The sequence below is a fragment of the Lagenorhynchus albirostris genome, chromosome 20 (assembly GCF_949774975.1).
Source record: "Lagenorhynchus albirostris chromosome 20, mLagAlb1.1, whole genome shotgun sequence".
NCBI classification, from domain to species: domain Eukaryota; kingdom Metazoa; phylum Chordata; class Mammalia; order Artiodactyla; family Delphinidae; genus Lagenorhynchus; species Lagenorhynchus albirostris.
In genome coordinates, this window is record NC_083114.1 from 45,835,662 (window position 1) to 45,853,739 (window position 18,078).

The following is an 18,078-nucleotide window of genomic DNA, read 5'->3' on the forward strand; positions in this document are numbered from 1 at the left end:
TGTTCTCTCCGTGGAAATCAGTGAGACGGGCAGGTTCATTTAACCGCGGCGGGGAGGGCGTCTGCAGGGAGGGGAGATGAGAATCCGGCTGTGGCCTTAAACAGCTTGAGTGAAGGCTGTAGTGCACTTGACACGAACTGGTTCCCGGTCCTGAGCTGCATAGGCTGAACTCGTCTGGCTGAGGTGTGTTCGCGGACCACTTAGAAAAACCGCCGTTTAGGGTCAACTGCTTATGCCCCAGATAGCTTGAACAGCTCACAATGACGGTTTTGTGCATTGCGGGGCACAACATAGGCACCTGAATAAATGCACAACCACTCCTTCGTAATCCACATTCTAGGTGATAACGATCCCTCCTGGATTTAGGTGAAACGTGCATCATTTCTGAGTACAAGGCAGCACGTGTTGAAGGGCAGGTATGCACAAGTGCCATGTCTAGCCCCTTTGGTACTAAATGGAGGGGGTCCCAAGTTAGCAGGGTTAGTAGGCAGTTGGTGTAAACTCTAGCTCAGAAGCAGGGTTTTTTTTTGTTTTTTTTTTTTGCGGTACACGGGCCTCTCACTGTTGTGGCCTTTCCCGTCGCGGAGCGCAGGTTCAGCGGCCATGGCTCACGGGCCTAACCGCTCCGCGGCGTGTGGGATCCTCCCGGACCGGGGCACGAACCCGTGTCCCCTGCATCGGCAGGCGGACTCTCAACCACTGCGCCATCAGGGAAGCCCCAGAAGCAGGACTTTAAAAAATACGAATCGAGGATAATTAGCGCCTTCCTTGTATCAGGGTGTGGTCTACTTTGGATCCTCCAACAGGACGGGTCCAGTGACGGCCCAAGAAACAAGCTGCTACTGGCAGCTGAGGGCCCAGGTTTATGCTGTACCACAGTTTATTCTGTTCCTATTATCTAAGCAGGATCAAGTAGAAATGACTTAGATGCTTATCTAGTATTTGACATGAGACATTTATTTTGTGAAACAATGCAAGCGATTGTAAATCCCCACATACTATTTGATTAAGTGCAATAGGGTACAGTCATGTGTAATCTCTACACAATAGTGCATCTAGTCCTTTGCATTTAATTATTGCACAAAAATTATAAGACCAGCGAACAAGACATGCGCACTGACAGGCAAATTGGCCTACACAATGAGAAATCAGAACAGTACACTGACTGGAATGGTCTGATAATTTAAGTCAAATGTTTTAATGGTACAGTTAAAGTAATCAAATAAGGGTTCAAATATGTTTTTTTCAATATATTAATTTCTTTAAAGTCCCGTTCAGGCAAGGTGCTGTTGTTGTTTAAAAAGCCACTATTAGCTTTGTCCACAGATGTAAGTTGTCAAAAGTTAACCCAAGGTAAGTTTGATGTTGAATGCAGCTTTAAACAATTAAAAAATTGTATTGAGTGTACTTCTCAAAGCAAATTACACAGTTTGAGAGAGCCCCGAAACCTGTAAACTAAATGTTCTGACACAAATGCACAAAATAGAGTTGGCAACGTTAAATGTCACGGTAATTTTGAGATCTGTAGTGTTTGATGCTGAGCAAACATCAGCATCGTCTTGACTCGAGATGATAGAGAGCAGTCTCCGGTTTTGGCCATCAGAAAAGGAAACTGCCCACAAAACATCCCAAACCAATCAGGTTAACAAAGCATTTAAGATGCCTCTTTAAAGCTTCCCAGAGCTCACAGCAAGTGCCAGGTGGAAGGACGGTGGCTCTGGCTTTCTGGCCCCACCCGAGTCCAGTCATTAGGTTTGTTTGATATTTCCACATATGCTCAAGTCTCAGGAAAACATTTGGGATTAGTCAGAAACCAGGTGATTGTACCTCCTTGGTAAAAGGTGTGGGATGGTTTGATCTCATGGCTTTGCCTAATGGTCACATAAATCCCACGGTTCCCGCCCCAGCTGATAGTGTGTTAGAGTGTATGTTCTATGGCTACTTGCTTCCAAAACGCACAATTGATAAGAAGAGTAAGTTGCTATGCATATCTTTTTATCACCAAAGAAATAGTTGACAAAATTCCACTCCCCACCCTCCACATGTGTAACCACACTGACGTTCTCTTGGTGTGGAGGGCTGCGTCACACAAACTGTAAAAGTGAGAAAACATTCCACTGCACTGGCTGCCTGAGAAAAAGCTCTGGAGGCATCGAGGAGGCAAGGGGAAGCCTTCCAGCTGTGCAGCTTCGCTCTTAATGTGCTCTTTTGCTGCCACAAAAACTGGTAGGCTTAGAAAAGCCATGGTGGGGTCACCTGTAATCTCTGGATCCACCGTGACGATCCTTCCAGTTTTCCTTTGCTGAGTCAAAGCTTTGCAGGAGGCAATCTGGACCCCATTCACTGGACACCTCCCAGTGGGATGGGCACCGGCAGGCAGAGGGCAGAAGCTGTGGCACGAGGAAAGGCCAGTGCTACAGCCCAGATGGCAGCCGAGAACCCCACACCTTGAGCTTCATCTCATAATACTGGGAACACCAGGTCTGCACCCATCACAGTTGATCAGCAGCCTCCACCAGTGGGTCTTTCAGGAGGCTGGAAGTGGAGCGAGGATCCATGGCTGAGTGCATGATAGGGATATAAACGTCGTCCATGTTTGGCATGACAAAAACTTTCTGTAGAAAGAAGGAACAGGCATGTGGAAGAATGCTCTTTTCTCAGAGTTGCCCTAGTGTGTTCTGATAATTTTAGGCTTTAGACTAGTTTTTAAAATACATATGAAACAACTTTTCCTACACATTCCAAACTAATTCCTCTATGATATTGAGAAAGCATTGAGGTATCACACCAGTGCACGAACACAAGAACCCAGTAAGTTCTGAGGAAGAAGCAGCCTTTGATTTCATGTACATATAATAAAATGACTCATGAATTGATAAATAACATTAAGAGAATTAAGAGCGTAAGCTGCTCATAGTATTTCCAAATTACTATATCCAGAACACATATTCCAACACACATAAGCCAACTTATCCATTTAAATCCTAGCAACAAAAATGTAAGCTAAATTTTTGTTTTATCAAACCAGAACCAGTTAAAGCTACGTATGAAAGAAATCCTACTATAGTGAACACCCAAAGGATAATGAGTGATTGACAGTAATGGTGCTTTGCCTATCTGTTTATAAACTTATTTTATATAAGTGAATTTTGGCAATGTATTCAACTTCAGCAATGCTTTCTTCCAAAGCAAAAACAAAAACAGGCGGCCATGGGAGAATGCAAGCAGTTACCCTTCAACTTCCAAACTTGCCTCAAAAATACCATGCACCAAAGTTTGCCCCCTAAAAGAGATGACCCTAATATCCCAATACCCCTAAAAGAGATGACCCACCCAAATTCCTAATGCAGGATCTAGGGAGGTAAGAAAAAGGAAAAGAACTGAAGGCATGAGATTGTCTTTCCCCTAATTAGGTTCAAAGTACTTTTCCTTTTGGAGATAAGATTAAGCTTTCCATAGACTGGTTTTTAGTTATATTTAACCTATAGCTTTTAAATAATAAAAAATATATAAAGGCAATAACTCAAAATATACTACTGCAAAAATAATACTGGTATTCTTCAAAAGCTGAAATTTACTACAAAGTAAATAGTCTGTTAATCCGTAAAACCTTAGTAGACAACTATGCCTCAAAAACCTGATAAAAATTTGATAGAAACAGCTCATTCCAGGGCCTCAGCTACACTGCTATTTCCCTTGGTGGCAGAATGCAGAAGACAGGCTTAGAGAATGAGCTCTGGCTTAGTCAACTCCAGAAGATCTCTAGACTACCCTAGAAGATCCACAGGGGAGGGACAGGCCTGATTCATCTTTGGACTTCCAGGGTAGGTGGTAGCTACACGCGGAATGTTTGTTGCAACAAACAAACAATTTGTTTGTTGAAAACAAACCAAGCAAGATGGGTACCACACAAGGGCAGGAACCACCACAGCCCGCGTGCTACTAGCTGGCCAATTCCAGGCCCCACCCGGGGAAAAGTCCAAAGATAGCCCCAGCAGATGGACAGCTCGCCAGGCCTACTGGTACAAGACAGTCATTTTGCTCTTTGACCCCTACCTTTTGAGTTTCCTCTAAAGACTACTTCACAGGCTTCTGTGGATGAGTTTCAGAGTTTTTGAAACTGAACCTGAAACTTTACGCCTATTTGATCATATGTGTACTTTCCTGGGGTCCATAGCTTTCACCAGATTTTCCAAGGAGGATCCTGACCCACATGAAGTTCAGAACCTCTGTTCTACCCAGAGCCTTTAGAGCCTCAGCATGAAACACTAGATGACACTGCAGGTGTACCTGAAACTCTTGCTCCAGTTTCTTCTCTATCCAGTCTGTCACATGAACTAAAGTCACTTCTCTCTCTCCAAGTTTTGGCCGAGCTTTCAGCTCGATATGTGGTGGCTTCCGGAAACCATACCTTTTAAGACGAGTAATAACCACATTTAGAATCAAAGAAAAGAAGTGGACAGTACCAAGAACAAACATTCCTCATTTACACAAGGCTTTATCACTACTTAAATGTTCTCTTCTTCCGAAAATCCCTTCTAAAAAGCACTTCAGTGCAGCAAGTATGAATTGTGAACTCCCTGTGTCCCTGGACCCAGGGCCGTGATGATCTGAGAACAGTTGTGACAAACTAAGAAAGCCAGGAAATGCCACCGGAAAAGTCCATGACCTGGGCATTGTTTCTTGTTTTTGTTTTTCCTAAAATGGAAAGGATCTTCTTTGTTTCGATTTTTATGAAAGTAGGATATGTCTGTTACAAAATCCAAAATATACAAGTGTATAAAGCAGAAAATAAAAGACATTCTCTCTCTGAGTCTCATAACCAAGACAGGACCACTGAGAGAAGTGGGATCAATTTTCCCCACACTCCTAATATGCATACGTAAATAGAAACGTGCTATAACCTGCTTTTTCATTCCACACTCCACACCATAATTATGGCTTCTCAGTGGAGCAGACTGGCACTCAGAACTGTTGGTAAGGTATCCAGTCAAGAGACTGTGTGTTATCAAACTAAAAACTTCAACCCATCATGGACCAATGTTTTAAAGAATCCAGGCACACCTCGGAGATACCGTGGGCTCAGTTCCAGATTACCACAATAAAGCTAATTACTGCAATAAGGTGAGTCACGTGAATTTCTGGTTTCCCAGTGCATATAAAAGTTATATTTACACTATTCTGTAGTCAATTAAGTGTGCAAAACAATGTACATATCTCAATTGAAAAACACTTTATTGCTAAAAAAATGCTAACCATCATCTGACAATGCAGGGTTGCCACTAACCTCCAATTTGTAAAAAACACAATATCGGCAACTACAAGAAAGCAAAGCATAGTAAGATGAGGTCTGCCTGTACAATAAAAATGGCAAATTGCTATGAATGTTTCTAAACACTCTCAACATCTATACGTATCTTTGTGGATTAATAACAAACAGTTCAGCACTCGAGCATGCGCTGCGTGGCACTAGCCTAGAGGTCTCTAATTTTAACTCCCATTGAGCAGTGGCATTTGTAACTCCTAAGTCAAAGCTTGGAAGAGGAAGAAACGTATCAACTCTTACTATTTAAAAAAGATTTGTTATTAGGCTTGGAAAAATGTACAGTAAGTTACTTATTAACTGGTTATTTTTGGATGGTAAGGTTACAGGCTTTTTTTTTGTTTTCTTCATGTTCTTCCAGTGAAAACATTACTTTTTAAAAATAAAATCTAAAATGGTATTTTAAAGTTTTTACTGGGAAACACCAATATCATCATTAAATGATCAGTCAATTAAAAAATCCTTTTGTGATCATTCCTACAAGCCCTTCTGAACACTAAGGCTGTGTACCAGCATGCTGGTTTCACTCTATAACAGAACAGAGCTATCTTTTTCACACGACTGTAGCTTATGGTACAAAGAGGTCTTTTATGCAATCCCTGTATACCCTTATGCACATTTGAATGTCAATTTAAAATTGAGATTTACAGATAGTGATTTTCTTCTGCTGGGCCCATGAAAAATTTATTTCAGTGATTCTCAATCCTAGCTTAGTCCCCCCAACTGCTGAATCCTGGGGGCTGGGCTGGGCATAGCTTTAACAAGTCACCCAGGTGACTGTGATATGCAGGTGGAGTTAAGACCCACTGGTTCAGTCAAATGATAACTCTCTGGGTAGACCTTCTACCACAGTTACCAAGCACACATGCTCCTGCCTCCTTAACATCCAGATCTGACCTGGGGAAGTCTTCCCTAACCACCCAGGACTCTGCTGGATGTGTGATCCCCATCTGTTAAGGTGGGCATAACGATGGCCCTATCTCCGCAGGATGCTGTGAGGACTGGCCAGGTGAAGCAGTTACACCCCAGGCTAGGCAAATAAGAGGTCTACAAATGATAGCTGTTCTCACTGGTGGAAAGGGTTGGCTTGAGAGAGGAGGAAGACCAAGAATAGAAACAGCTCATCCCAATAACAGCTCATTCACCAATAACCTTAACTCTTCCTAACGTGTGAAGATGAGTCTTTATATGTGAATTAACCACTCACAGTAGAAGACAGAATCAGATTTACAACTAATGTTAAGGTTCCATGAAAAACGTTTGGAAGTGCTTCTTCCCAGGAGAAGGTACTTTCCATAATGTCAAGGATCAGCAATTTTTATGGGATTTTTATGGTCACGCAAGAAGGGGAATCACTGGCTGACCCCGAGGGGCCCTCTACGCACCATATTCGGTCAGTCGGGGGAGGTGGAATGTTGACCGCCAAGGTTCCTCTACATTCTTGTACTTCTACAGTTAGCAGCAGTGGTGTATTGGAGACTTCTTCAATCTTCTTTTTAATGAACTCTGTCTCCGTTGCTTTTTGGAAATATTTTGACTTGGTAATTTTATCAACAAACCTCATAATCTTACTTGTTCGGTGACCTCCAACATACCTTTAAATGAGGGACACAGACGGGTGTTAGTACAGATTTTGTTCCTTCACAAACAAGTTGGTGGCTCTGTGTTCACCTGACTTTAGACCTGAGTTTCTCAACTGCAGCACCACTGACACAGTGGACTGGGCGATTCTTTGTTGTGGATGTTGCCAGATGTTTAACAGCATCCCTGGCCTCAGCCTACTGGATGTCAATAGCACGTTCCCCCACAGATATGACAATAAAAAACGTCTTTGGACATGGCTAAATGTCCCTGGGCGGGGGGGAACAAAATAACCCCCAGGTGAGAACTACTACTTTATTTATTTTAAAATTTAATTTAATTTATTTATTTTTGGCTGCGCTGCATGGCATGCAGGATCTTAGTTCCCCGACCAGGGATCGAACCTGTGCCCCTGCAGTGGAAGCACGGAGTCTTAACCACTGGACCACCAGGGAAGTCCAGAGAACTACAACTTTAGACAAGGTGCAGACATCAGATAGAGCCTGAGTCTTGACAATGGCGAGTCAGACCAAGTTCTCACAGTGCAAGCAGGGAAGGCATCTCACCTGCTCTCCTTTATAACCTTCAAATACTGAATATAAATCCTGTGTCCTCTGAGCAAAATCTCACCATCTCTACATAGCAAATAAGAAATCAGGCTGCATTAACACGGCCACAAAACACAGTAAAACATCTGCCTTTTAGATGGTGTCACAGCGACTCTGAGCAGCAACGACTTGTCAAAGGGCTCAGGAGCATCTAAAGAAAAAAGCTGCATCCAGCTGATACGCCAGCAGCCCAGGAAAGCAAGCTTTCCTGTATCAGGTCATATCTACCTAAGACTGCCCTAAGAAGAGAGGATATTTGCTCTTAAAACCCTCCACAGTTCCAGAGTGTCAGGAATAGTATGGGTATATGTGTAGGCAAAAGCAATTATTCTTAAGGTCAGGTGGGGAGAGTTTAAATAATGCACACAAACTTTAGTCCCAATTCCTCAAACATCTAGATTCTCTTTTCATCTTCTGTAGGATTTAAAAAGTGAATAGGTTGATATTTTCTTACAAATACTTCTGAATCACCTGGTTTCTTTATCATTTTAGTTTCTTCACTCACTTTAAATAATTAAAAGATCCTTACAGAGAGGCAGCCTAAGCACTTTGATCATTCAGCAGTCCAAGTAACAGGCAAAGGGAGCCACCAAAATGTAGTTCATGATCCAAAAGATCAGCTAAGTGACCCACGTTTTCAAAATTCACCGAAGAAATCACCTGAATGTTTCAACATTGTAGGAGCTAAAAGCTCAACAGCAGCAAGTGTGACCCGTCAGAAGGGAAGTAATGCTCCCTATCCACACCAGGGGGAGCTGTTGTGTAATCTGTGCTCCTTGTGATAAACACGCCCTTCAATTCTCTGTTATTTATTCCAACGGCCCAAGAAAACCATTTTGGTCTGGACCCTCTTAATTAGGGAAAGCTATTCAGGTCTTTTGCTTTGGGACATGAAATTTTATCCCACTGGCTTTTAGTTATTAATGCAAAAATCATTCACTCAAAGTGAAGGAGGAAGGAAGATCAGAGAGGAAAAGACAATAAAAGCTCACTCCCAACTTGCAGGCCCGACCCCTGAAGACCCCAGAAGCTGGATCCACTCACCCTTCAGCCCCTGGGAGAAGCGGTTTGTCTCCTGCGCCAGGCTCTGGTGCGTCGTCTTCGTCAGAGGAGCCAGCACTGGAGGACTCCTCGTCGCTGTCGGCCAGACAGAAGGCCCTGGGCCTGCAACTGATCAGGGCAGAGTCACCACGGCAGCTGGCCCAGCGCCAGGCTCCACCGCCACCACTGCTACCGCGTCATCACTCTCCCCCACCCAGCCCAGACAGAAGAGGCCCAATCCAAGAGTCCTCAGATTGGCCTGGTCCTCCCGGAGACCCTTCAGTGCCAAGTCCCCGGCAGGACCGCAGAGGACTTGGGCCTGAAGGGCTGGATTCTGTGCATGCGTCAGAAAGACAGGTGATGCGAGTGTGATGCAGTCCACACAAAATGCAGTGATCTCGTCAACAGTGCAGCGTAGCCAATGGGAGGGTGAGTGGAAAGAGCGATGGTTGCACGGGGGAGGGGACAGCTCATGTTGGCGCCATGACCACCTCACAGATGACGGGGATGTTCAGGCAAGTCCCCTGACTCTGGCTGAGTTCAACAACTATGCTTTTTGGCTTAGTTTCCTCCTGTTAGTTTTGGCTCAAGACTCCTTCCTAGTGAAATTACGTATCCTAGCCCACACCTGCCCCAGCTCCTGAAGGTCACAGAAAAAGCCAACAACCAACAAATCTCAAGGGACTCTAGGAAGCAACTGACATGAGAACCCAGGAACTTTTCAAGAAAAGTACTAATTTAAAACCGATTTTTAGGGCTTCCCTGGTGACGCAGTGGTTAAGAATCTGCCTGCCAATGCAGGGGACACAGGTTTGAGCCCTGGTCCGGGAAGATCCCACATGTCGCAGAGCAGCTAAGCCCATACGCCACAACTACTGAGCCTGCGCTCTAGAGCCCGCAAGCCACAACTACTGAAGCCCGCGCGCCTAGAGCCTATGCTCCGCAACAAGAGAAGCCACCGCAATGAGAAGCCCGCGCCCCGCAAAGAAGAGTAGCCCCTGCTCGCCACAACTAGGGAAAGCCCATGCACAGCAACAAAGACCCAGTGCAGCCAAAAATAAATAAATTTATATTTAAAAAACCACGTTTTTAAAATGAAGTAATAAAAAACTTCACCAAAGAGCAATGTCCCTCGTTAATCTTTCCAGGGTAGAGCCTCAGTTTCCACTGGATCACTGGCAGCAGCCAGTGATCAAGGTTCCCCTGTGAGGGCCCTGGGGGTTCCTGGCCAAGCTTGGGCCCCAAAGAAGGCAGCTCCCTCCCTGGATGGTGGCTTTGCTTCAGAGAGGCAGAAAGCAGGGCCCATCTCTGAGGCTCAGAGACTTAATGGGGACAGAATGAACACAATTAAGCTACCAACTGGTCACTAGGCAGAGCGTGGGCCTCGTTTTTTTTTTTTTTTTTTTTGGTTGCATTGGGTCTCAGTTGCGGCTCACAGGCTTCTTAGTTGTGGCACGTGGGGGCCTTGTATTTTTGATAAGGAGAAAAATCACCAGGACAGGGGAAGGCAGCGCAGCTTAGGTCCCATCTTCCTGCGGGCGTAACCCTTTGGGGTTTTCCTTGGGCCACCAGAAGCCCACGGGGGCAGTCATCTCCTGGCCAACAAGGGCCAAGGGCACCCAAGGGCAGAGCACACCCGCCAGTGTGGACTTGAAGGCCCAGCAGAGGCCCCAGCACTGGGAAGAGGGCACTGAAATCTCCGCCCTGAAACAGGAGCCCGGCTGTAAGAGGACCGAGCACAAATGTCCTCCCTGGCAGGACACCCGGATCCTCCTTGATCCTGGCCCTGAAACATTAGAGCCAGCGCTCTAGCCAACAGGCTTGAGCACAGCGTTAAAGGGAAACTCCCTCTGCAGACACAAAGGCCTCTTGTCCCTGGCCACGGGGACAGCACCCGACTCCTCCTCCTTCCGTCAGAAGCCAGGCTAGTCCAGGAAATGCTCACGTGTGTGTGCTGGTCACAAAACCATCTCAGTGCTTTCCAGGGTTAGGCAGCCCTCACAGAGCTCTGCTTTTGTATAAAAGGTAAAATATGATTCCCAAGAAAGCCTGCACTGGGTCTTGGGACGAAGAAAGTCAGGGAGCTAAGTCCCCAAAGATAACACGACCATCTCAGAAACCTATCTTACTTCTCCATCAGTAAAATGACTGTGCCCCCTGGCTCAGACCTCGTGCTGCCAGGTAAGGAAGGTACAGAGCACAAAAGGCTGCCTCAGCATCCTGGACCACAGTGAGACCCACAGAACCACTGTCCCCTTCTGTCCCCACTGGTATTTGTCATCTGGCAGCCTCCAGACCTGGGGCAGAAGATGCCAAAGGCTGAGCACTGCAGTGAGCTCTCGGGTTCCTGAATTAATCCTCCACAGGACAGAGAACAGGACAAATTTTGTGGCTTGAAGTTAATCATTTAGACAATGCTCTGTCAGTTAAAACAGATCAGATGACATGAAATTCTGACTGTGACCAAATGGTACCTCTCCTCTCGGCATAGGGGGCTGTACTATGCAGCACCCAATACTTACTAATTAAAAGTGTAATTAAATATTTGGCAGATATTCAAGTTTTATCACCGAACATGCATTTTGTGATCTCAACCTTATGATGAATTTCAGAGAAAGACACCCTGCATATTCTTATATAAGATGTGCTAGAACACGATAAGCCTACTTTTTTAAACACACCTTAGAATTCGAGATAAGTGTAATATCCTTTCAAGAGTCACCTTAAAGGGCTTATTCCAGTTTTGCTGCCTCTGCTAAAAATCTTTTTGGAAATGCACTTGCAGTCGGACACATAAGAAAAAGTGCGTTATTTTATCACTGATACTCTCTGTCTTGAACAAAACATTTAATTTCTTAGTCTCATAATCACCATCACCTCTGAACGACGTCTGGCAATTTCTCAAAGATCCAATCCATCTAGAAAGTAGGAAGATTTGCTGTCAGTCAGAATACTTAAAGGAATGTCACAGACTCCGGAGGCAACTCTAAGAAGCAGCTCCAAAAAATGCTTTAAGTGAAGGGTGCATAATTAGATTAAACAGCCCAGTGAGGACTGCTTGGAGGGGGACCACGCTCACGAAAGTGCATTCGTTTCCTTTAACAGAAGTCGGGCCCATGTATCTGCCACACACACGTGCACGTACACCCCCAGAGCTAGACTGAGTCACGGCGTGGGTGACAAGCACTGGGCTCCCAGAATATCAGGGCCTCGGGGCGGGGTGGTGGACCCGGGTACACCGGGGACTAGTGGCCCAATACAGGGGTCGGGGTGGGGGCCCCATGCAGGGACTTGCACGCCAGCCCAGGCTGCCGTGGTAGAGCACGGATGGGCCAAGGGCCTTCCAGGAAACGCCCGCCCCGATGTGCATTTAAAGAGCAGCCAACGAGCAGCACATTCCCCTTCCTGACTCGCTTAGGTCCCCTTCAGGCCAATTCCTAAAGTTCAGACTGCCCAGCTCACCACCTGAATTCCATTTTGAGTGTCTATCGCCCCAAAGTCACTGTAACTACAATGTGTAACAAGAAGACTATTCGGGAAATACAAAGACTCAAGGAAAAATGTCTGCAAATATAAAGGGTACCCACATTTCAAAGGGAAAGGCCTTCAATAGAGTGAAGCGACACAGACTTCAGTTTCTTACCACCAGCCTCAGGGTCCTTATAAACTTTCTACAGTAAGCAGGACTTCCCACAGGCTGAGCAGCACCTCCTCAGGTACTCCCCACGGCACAGTCATTTGCACACTTGAAGGGGGACAGACAAAAGCAGCGAGACAAAGCAGAGGCCCTGCCAGAGCAGGACGGCAGGGGACAAGCCCTTGCCCAGAAGTGAGGCCCTGGACAGGCGGCCACGGGCTAAAGGGAGGGCCTGGAGGAAAGGGCTGCCGCGGACCCACCACTCACACATGCTGCTCTAGGAGAGGCTTCCTCGAGGAAACCAAAGATCACACGGTCAGTAACAGCCACAGGTGCAGGGGCTCTGTCTCTCCTCTGGCATCCAGCCTCAGGGCGATTCCATAGCTCCTGACTGAGGAGGAGAAGTGATGCTAGAATCACTTCTGGGATCAGGCTCTTAGCTATGGATGGGCTTTTGAGAGGCTCTCGAAGCTCCCAGAAATTGTGAGCCAAATGGTGCATGTGTAGGCATTCTCTGGGGGAAGGATCCAGAGCTCTCAGATTCCCAAGGGGGTCCTTTATGCAAAAAAAGGGTTAAGGGTTCATTTATCCAGGCGTTTTCCTCCCAAGTGCTTTGAGATTGTATTTTTCCTTGCTTTTAAAATTAAATGACAGCCAATTACACATCAACATAAAATTTAACACCCTCACAGGAAGAAGCAAAACATTTTATACCAGACTCTACTGGAAAAAAATGGTGCTTTAGATATATATTATAAATTAAATATAATACCATTATAATCCTAACGCAGAGGACTTTTTTCATGCAGTCTAGAGAAGCACTGCTTGCTCAGAAACATGTCTGTCCTCCAATCAGCTGAGTTTATGAACTTGAAATTGTGCCAAGAGAGCTGCATGAATAACAGTGAACATGGAATGCCTCAGTGGCAAGGATCTCAGGGACCTGGCTGTGGTGGGGCCCTACCTGCTCCCAAGACCCCTCTTTCCAATGGAGTCCCAGCAGCCCTGGGCCAGCACAGGGCTGTTTCCAGAAAGGGCTCCCTGCACAAATGCTCCTGACCGAAGTCCGCTCTGTCCTGCTCCCGGTTAGTCAGAGCTCATTTTCAAGACTGCTTCTGCCTAAGGTGCCTGGTTTTACTGGCAGCTGGTTCTGCAACTTTGCTGTCCCAAGGCTGGCCTGATGGCGCTCAGCTGGGCATGGCGTCGGGGTCGGGGCAGCTGGGGACAGAAGCTGAGTCTGACTAGAGGGCTAGATCAGGACCCCGGAAATACGAATCAAGGAAGTCTGTACGACTCTCCCCCCAGGAAAGCCTCTTAAATGCTCCTGATCTCAATCCACTCAGGTCTACAAACGGTGCCTTTATGTTGGGGAACATGATGAAAGGACAAGCTTCCTCGCGGTGTCACATGGGGCCGAATGAGGCTCAGCACTGATGGGGTATGAAATGCTACATGGAGGGCTGATCAATACCACTCACCGGAAAACACAATCCACAGATTGCCGAATCCAAACACATTTTAACAAAACAGTAGAAAAGTGAAAGGAAAATAGCACAGATACAGGTTAGACTGCATACAGCAAGTGAAATTCTCCAAAATTTAAAATATGAACATTTTCATTAAGTCACCTGGACAACTCGGAATCACCTTAGTGAAAGAACGTTCTCAAATGTATGATCCAACTCCCCCATCTACTGTGCTTTCACCACAAGTATGAGTACAAGCATCAGGTCAGCATCATAATATAGCAAACATCTAAGAGCCTGTGTCTTATATTTATATTTAGATGCTGAGAAGGTGGCTCCTTGTGGCATTTTCCGATCACTGTACTGCTAATTCCATGCAAAGGGGCTGAAGATGTGAGAAGCAGACTCCAATCAGCATTTTTTGTTTGGTAAAAACAATAATATAATTTAAATGTGTAGTCTGAAGCAGTCATTTTTAAGGTGTGTGGGAATGTGACATTTCCAGCTTATCCATTCTAGGCATCTAAGAAAAAGAATCAGCTTCATTAACTATCTCACAAATTGGAAATATTTACTAAATTAGACAAACTCGGCAACAGATGCAGTGTCTTCTACAAAGAGAGGAGTTTACTAAGAAAATAGATATTGTATTATTTAGAGGAAAGGTGTCTCCAAACACTTTAGGAGCACCCTCTTGGCTACAAGATCAATCATCTAATTATAAATAACTCTGACGCTGTGATTAAAGCAGGCAGCCCCCTGAAGCACCTCAGCCTGGCCCACACAGTGCTGTGCGTGGCTGCAAAGCTGAAGGAGGAAACTGCTGGATGATGCTTCTCTTCACAAAGCATCTTATTGTGCAGCCTGCCCGGCTGGTCTGAGTCAGGGATGCTTTCCAGGTAATCGACACTGTATGCTCCACTGGCACCACCAAGGCCTACGGCACTGAGCAGAGGCGGGGACTCACAGTCTGCAGGGGGTGAAACCAGGAAACTATTCCCTGAAATCCTCCGGGGCCAGGAAGCACTTACATGAAGCTCGCGCTCAACATTGGGGCTACACACATTAAAGCTGCTTCTCAAGGGCTCGAGGAAGGAGGTGGTTCCCCAGGGTTGGGTTAGTAAATTCATATAGCCCCTTACCCTTCTTTGCCAATTTCTCCAACCTTCAGGGCTTCAACAAGAGGCTCTTTACCTAGTTTGGTCAAATTCATTTTGGTCTCAAGAGTCATCAGAAAGGACCCGTTGTAGGACATTTCCAAATCGATCCAGAGTCCTGGAGAAATGGTGAAAAAACAGAAGGTTTTTTCCCCCCCCACTGGAAAAACATGACTATAAGTGACAGATTAAAATTTATATTTTAAAGTATCTAAGTAGGTATCACATTGAAAGTCTATATATATTGCCTGTACTACCAATGCATGCAAGAAGAGACTGTGAAAAGAAAAGTTTCTGGAAACAGTTCAAGCATCTGGCAAATTGCCAGTATTTCAACATCCGTTAAAATGGTCACAGTGAGCTCAGGGTCCTGTCCTCTGGGTTCTTCTCACTTTGGGTAAGAAACACACTCCCAGCAGGAGGACATGGCTTGTGCCAGGGCAAAGCCAGGACGAGGTCTGCGTTGTCCCAGCTGGTTAGAGGCAGAAGAGAGGTGCAGAGACTTCACAGCAAGCTGGGCTCTTTAAAGACACAAGTGAGAACCACTGTCTTTCTTAAAATTATCTATTGTTTGGGGGTGGGGGAGGGGAGGGGCACAGAAAATGGTTCAGGTTTAGCTTGGTATGATAAGGATGGTGACAAAACCTTTTAGAACCCTCTTCTTTCTGGAAATTGCGTAGGAATGGAATCAAAAGAATTCGTGTTCAAGCCCCAGGATTATCTAGATAAAGTTGGGTAACCACTTTGTACCTTAGTTGAAAAACCTGTTCCTTAATGACGCAGATGTAGAGAATGGACTTGAGGACACGGGGAGGGGGAAGGGTAAGCTGGGGCGAAGTGAGAGAGTGGCATGGACATATACACATGACCAAATGTAAAACAGATAGCTAGTGGGAAGCAGCCACATAGCACAGGGAGATCAGCTCGGTGTTTTGTGACCCCCTAGAGGGGTGGGATAGGGAGGGAGGGAGGGAGATGCAAGAGGGAGGAGATATGGGGATATATGTATATGTATAGCTGATTCACTTTGTTATAAAGCAGAAACTAACACACCATTGTAAAGCAATTATACTCCAATAAAGATGTTAAAAAAGAAAACAAAAAACCACCTATTCCTTAGAAAAGACACTCATGTCAATGAGAGCATAGAGCATATCTTAGAGGCTTTTGGCTTTGTGGAATTTCACTGGGAAGGTCCACCAAGCAGAAGTGGCCACTGACCAGAAGTCTAAAATGCAAATAGGGGTCAGTCATCTCACAACCTTTTCTACCCCAGGGTCCTATGATTCAGCAGGTGGGACAGACTATGCTGTGACTTAACCGAGTCCAAGCTCTGTAACACCTCATGGACTTCCCATCAAAACATGGTCCTCACACGCACCCCAGTGTTCATTGCAGCACTATTTACAATAGCCAGGTCGTGGAAGCAACCTAAATGCCCATCAACAGACGAATGGATAAAGAAGATGTGGTACATATATACAATGGAATATTACTCAGCCATAAAAAGAAACGAAATTGGGTCATTTGTTGAGACGTGGATGGATCTAGAGACTGTCATAGAGTGAATAAGTCAGAAAGAGAAAAACGAATATCGTATATTAACACATGTATGTGGAACCTAGAAAAATGGTACAGATGAACCGGTTTGCAGGGCAGAAGTTGAGACACAGATGCAGAGAACAAACGTATGGACACCAAGGGGGGAAAGCGTGGGGGGGCGGGTGTGTGTGTGTGTGATGAATTGGGAGATTGGGATTGACATGTATAGACTGATGTGTATAAAATTGATGACTAATAAGAACCTGCTATATAAAAAAAAATTAATTAAAAAAACCAGATCTGCTAGCTGGCTTGTGGGTACTAACAGTATATTCAACAAGTGTAACTTTTTTAAAATGCAAAAAGAATAAATCAATAATACAGTGAAAAAAAAAACATGGTCCTTCAAGTGGGTGTTTAAATGTAAATAAAGTTTTATAGATCCTCATAAGACAAATGACAATATCTAAAAGGAAGCAGGAAATTAATCTAAAACCACTGTTCACACACAGCCGCATTTCCAAGCAATTACAGTAAATAACTTATCCCCTGTTTGGCCACCACCTCAGATAATTGCTTTCTTGACTTCAGTAAGCGCTATTGGTGTAACTCCTCACTAAAGGCAGAATAATTTCCATTTTGCTTTCACCAAATTCTTTTTATCATAATTGAAGATAATTATTTTCTGTGAATGACCTGGTTTAATTAAGTCATATGCAGATCAGTTGTGAATGTCTTCTTTGCAGCAACACACAAAACTGCTTTATTTCTTGCTTACATTAAACATTTAAAAATCATTAATTAGCTTGCTCTTCAGAGGCAGTGTTACTGGAAATAAAGGGCACATCTGCTTTAATAAAGACATTTAGTCATTAATCACTTCCAGCAGACAGGGAATTAGGGCAAAAGGTTTGATATTAGTAGATTTTAAACTCAATATAAATGGAACATCAATAAAGAAGATATTTCTTCTTGTATATCGCCAGCTTTATTTAACTTGAGAATCAATAGACTCAAACTACCTGGTTGCGGTATGTATTCAGACATAATCATTTCCTTTGAAAATCCCAGTCAGGTTTCCAATAAATATTACTAGTATGTATTTGCCTTCGAAGGTTGTCATATTAAAGGCACCAGAATTTTACTTGTTATAATAAAGTGGAAGGTTCTGTTTGTCTGTTTTTTAAATGAGGGGATATGGACACAGGTTTGGTAAACAGCTGGCCCACACCCCAGTCATCGGGACATTCTACTCAATGACATGTGGTCCAGCCCCCCTGCCGGGAGCTGAGGCTGGGAAGAGGGAAAAGCACATGGAGTCCAGTCACATGGACCGGGGCTTGAATTCCCCTGGAAGTTTCTCAGTGTCTAGGCACCGGCCTCCTCATCTGTACAGGGGAGGCCACACGGCTTGTACAGCCTGGCTCTTGCTGCATCCTGGCAGGGCTCTCCCCTTTCTCATCCATCACCAGCCACTTCCTTCTTCTAACCACTCTGGGCTACAGCCTAGCTTGCTGCTGTTGCCATAGCAGACGGGGACCAGACCAGAGGAGGACACGGGGCCAGAGGGAAGAGGCTGCACTGGGCAGCCAGAGAGCCCTGTCCAGGCTGGGGAGCGGGCAAGGCGAGGACATCTGACCAAGCTCCTGCGTAGGGGATGAAGCCTGTTTCTTGTATCATTGTAGATGTTCCATGAGGCCCACCCTCGGGGCCTTGCTCAGCC

At 45.2% G+C, this 18,078-nt stretch overlaps 1 protein-coding gene across 3 annotated transcripts in view; it reads right to left on the reverse strand.

The window, feature by feature from the left end:
* Positions 1–931: 931 nt before the first annotated feature.
* The window catches only part of TEX2 (testis expressed 2), a 107,121-nt gene continuing 89,974 nt past the window's right edge, over positions 932–18,078 (reverse strand). For 2 of the 3 annotated variants that reach the window (XM_060133252.1, XM_060133254.1), the window contains exons 8-12: positions 14,799–14,931; positions 8,557–8,682; positions 6,709–6,918; positions 4,291–4,411; positions 932–2,615 (exon numbers count right to left, since the gene is read on the reverse strand). In XM_060133252.1, the coding sequence (XP_059989235.1) occupies positions 2,493–2,615; positions 4,291–4,411; positions 6,709–6,918; positions 8,557–8,682; positions 14,799–14,931 (713 nt within the window). In that variant the 3' untranslated portion in view covers positions 932–2,492. Of the gene's footprint in view, positions 2,616–4,290; positions 4,412–6,708; positions 6,919–8,556; positions 8,683–14,798; positions 14,932–18,078 lie in introns of those variants that run through there. The other variant, XM_060133255.1, reaches the window with a different exon arrangement.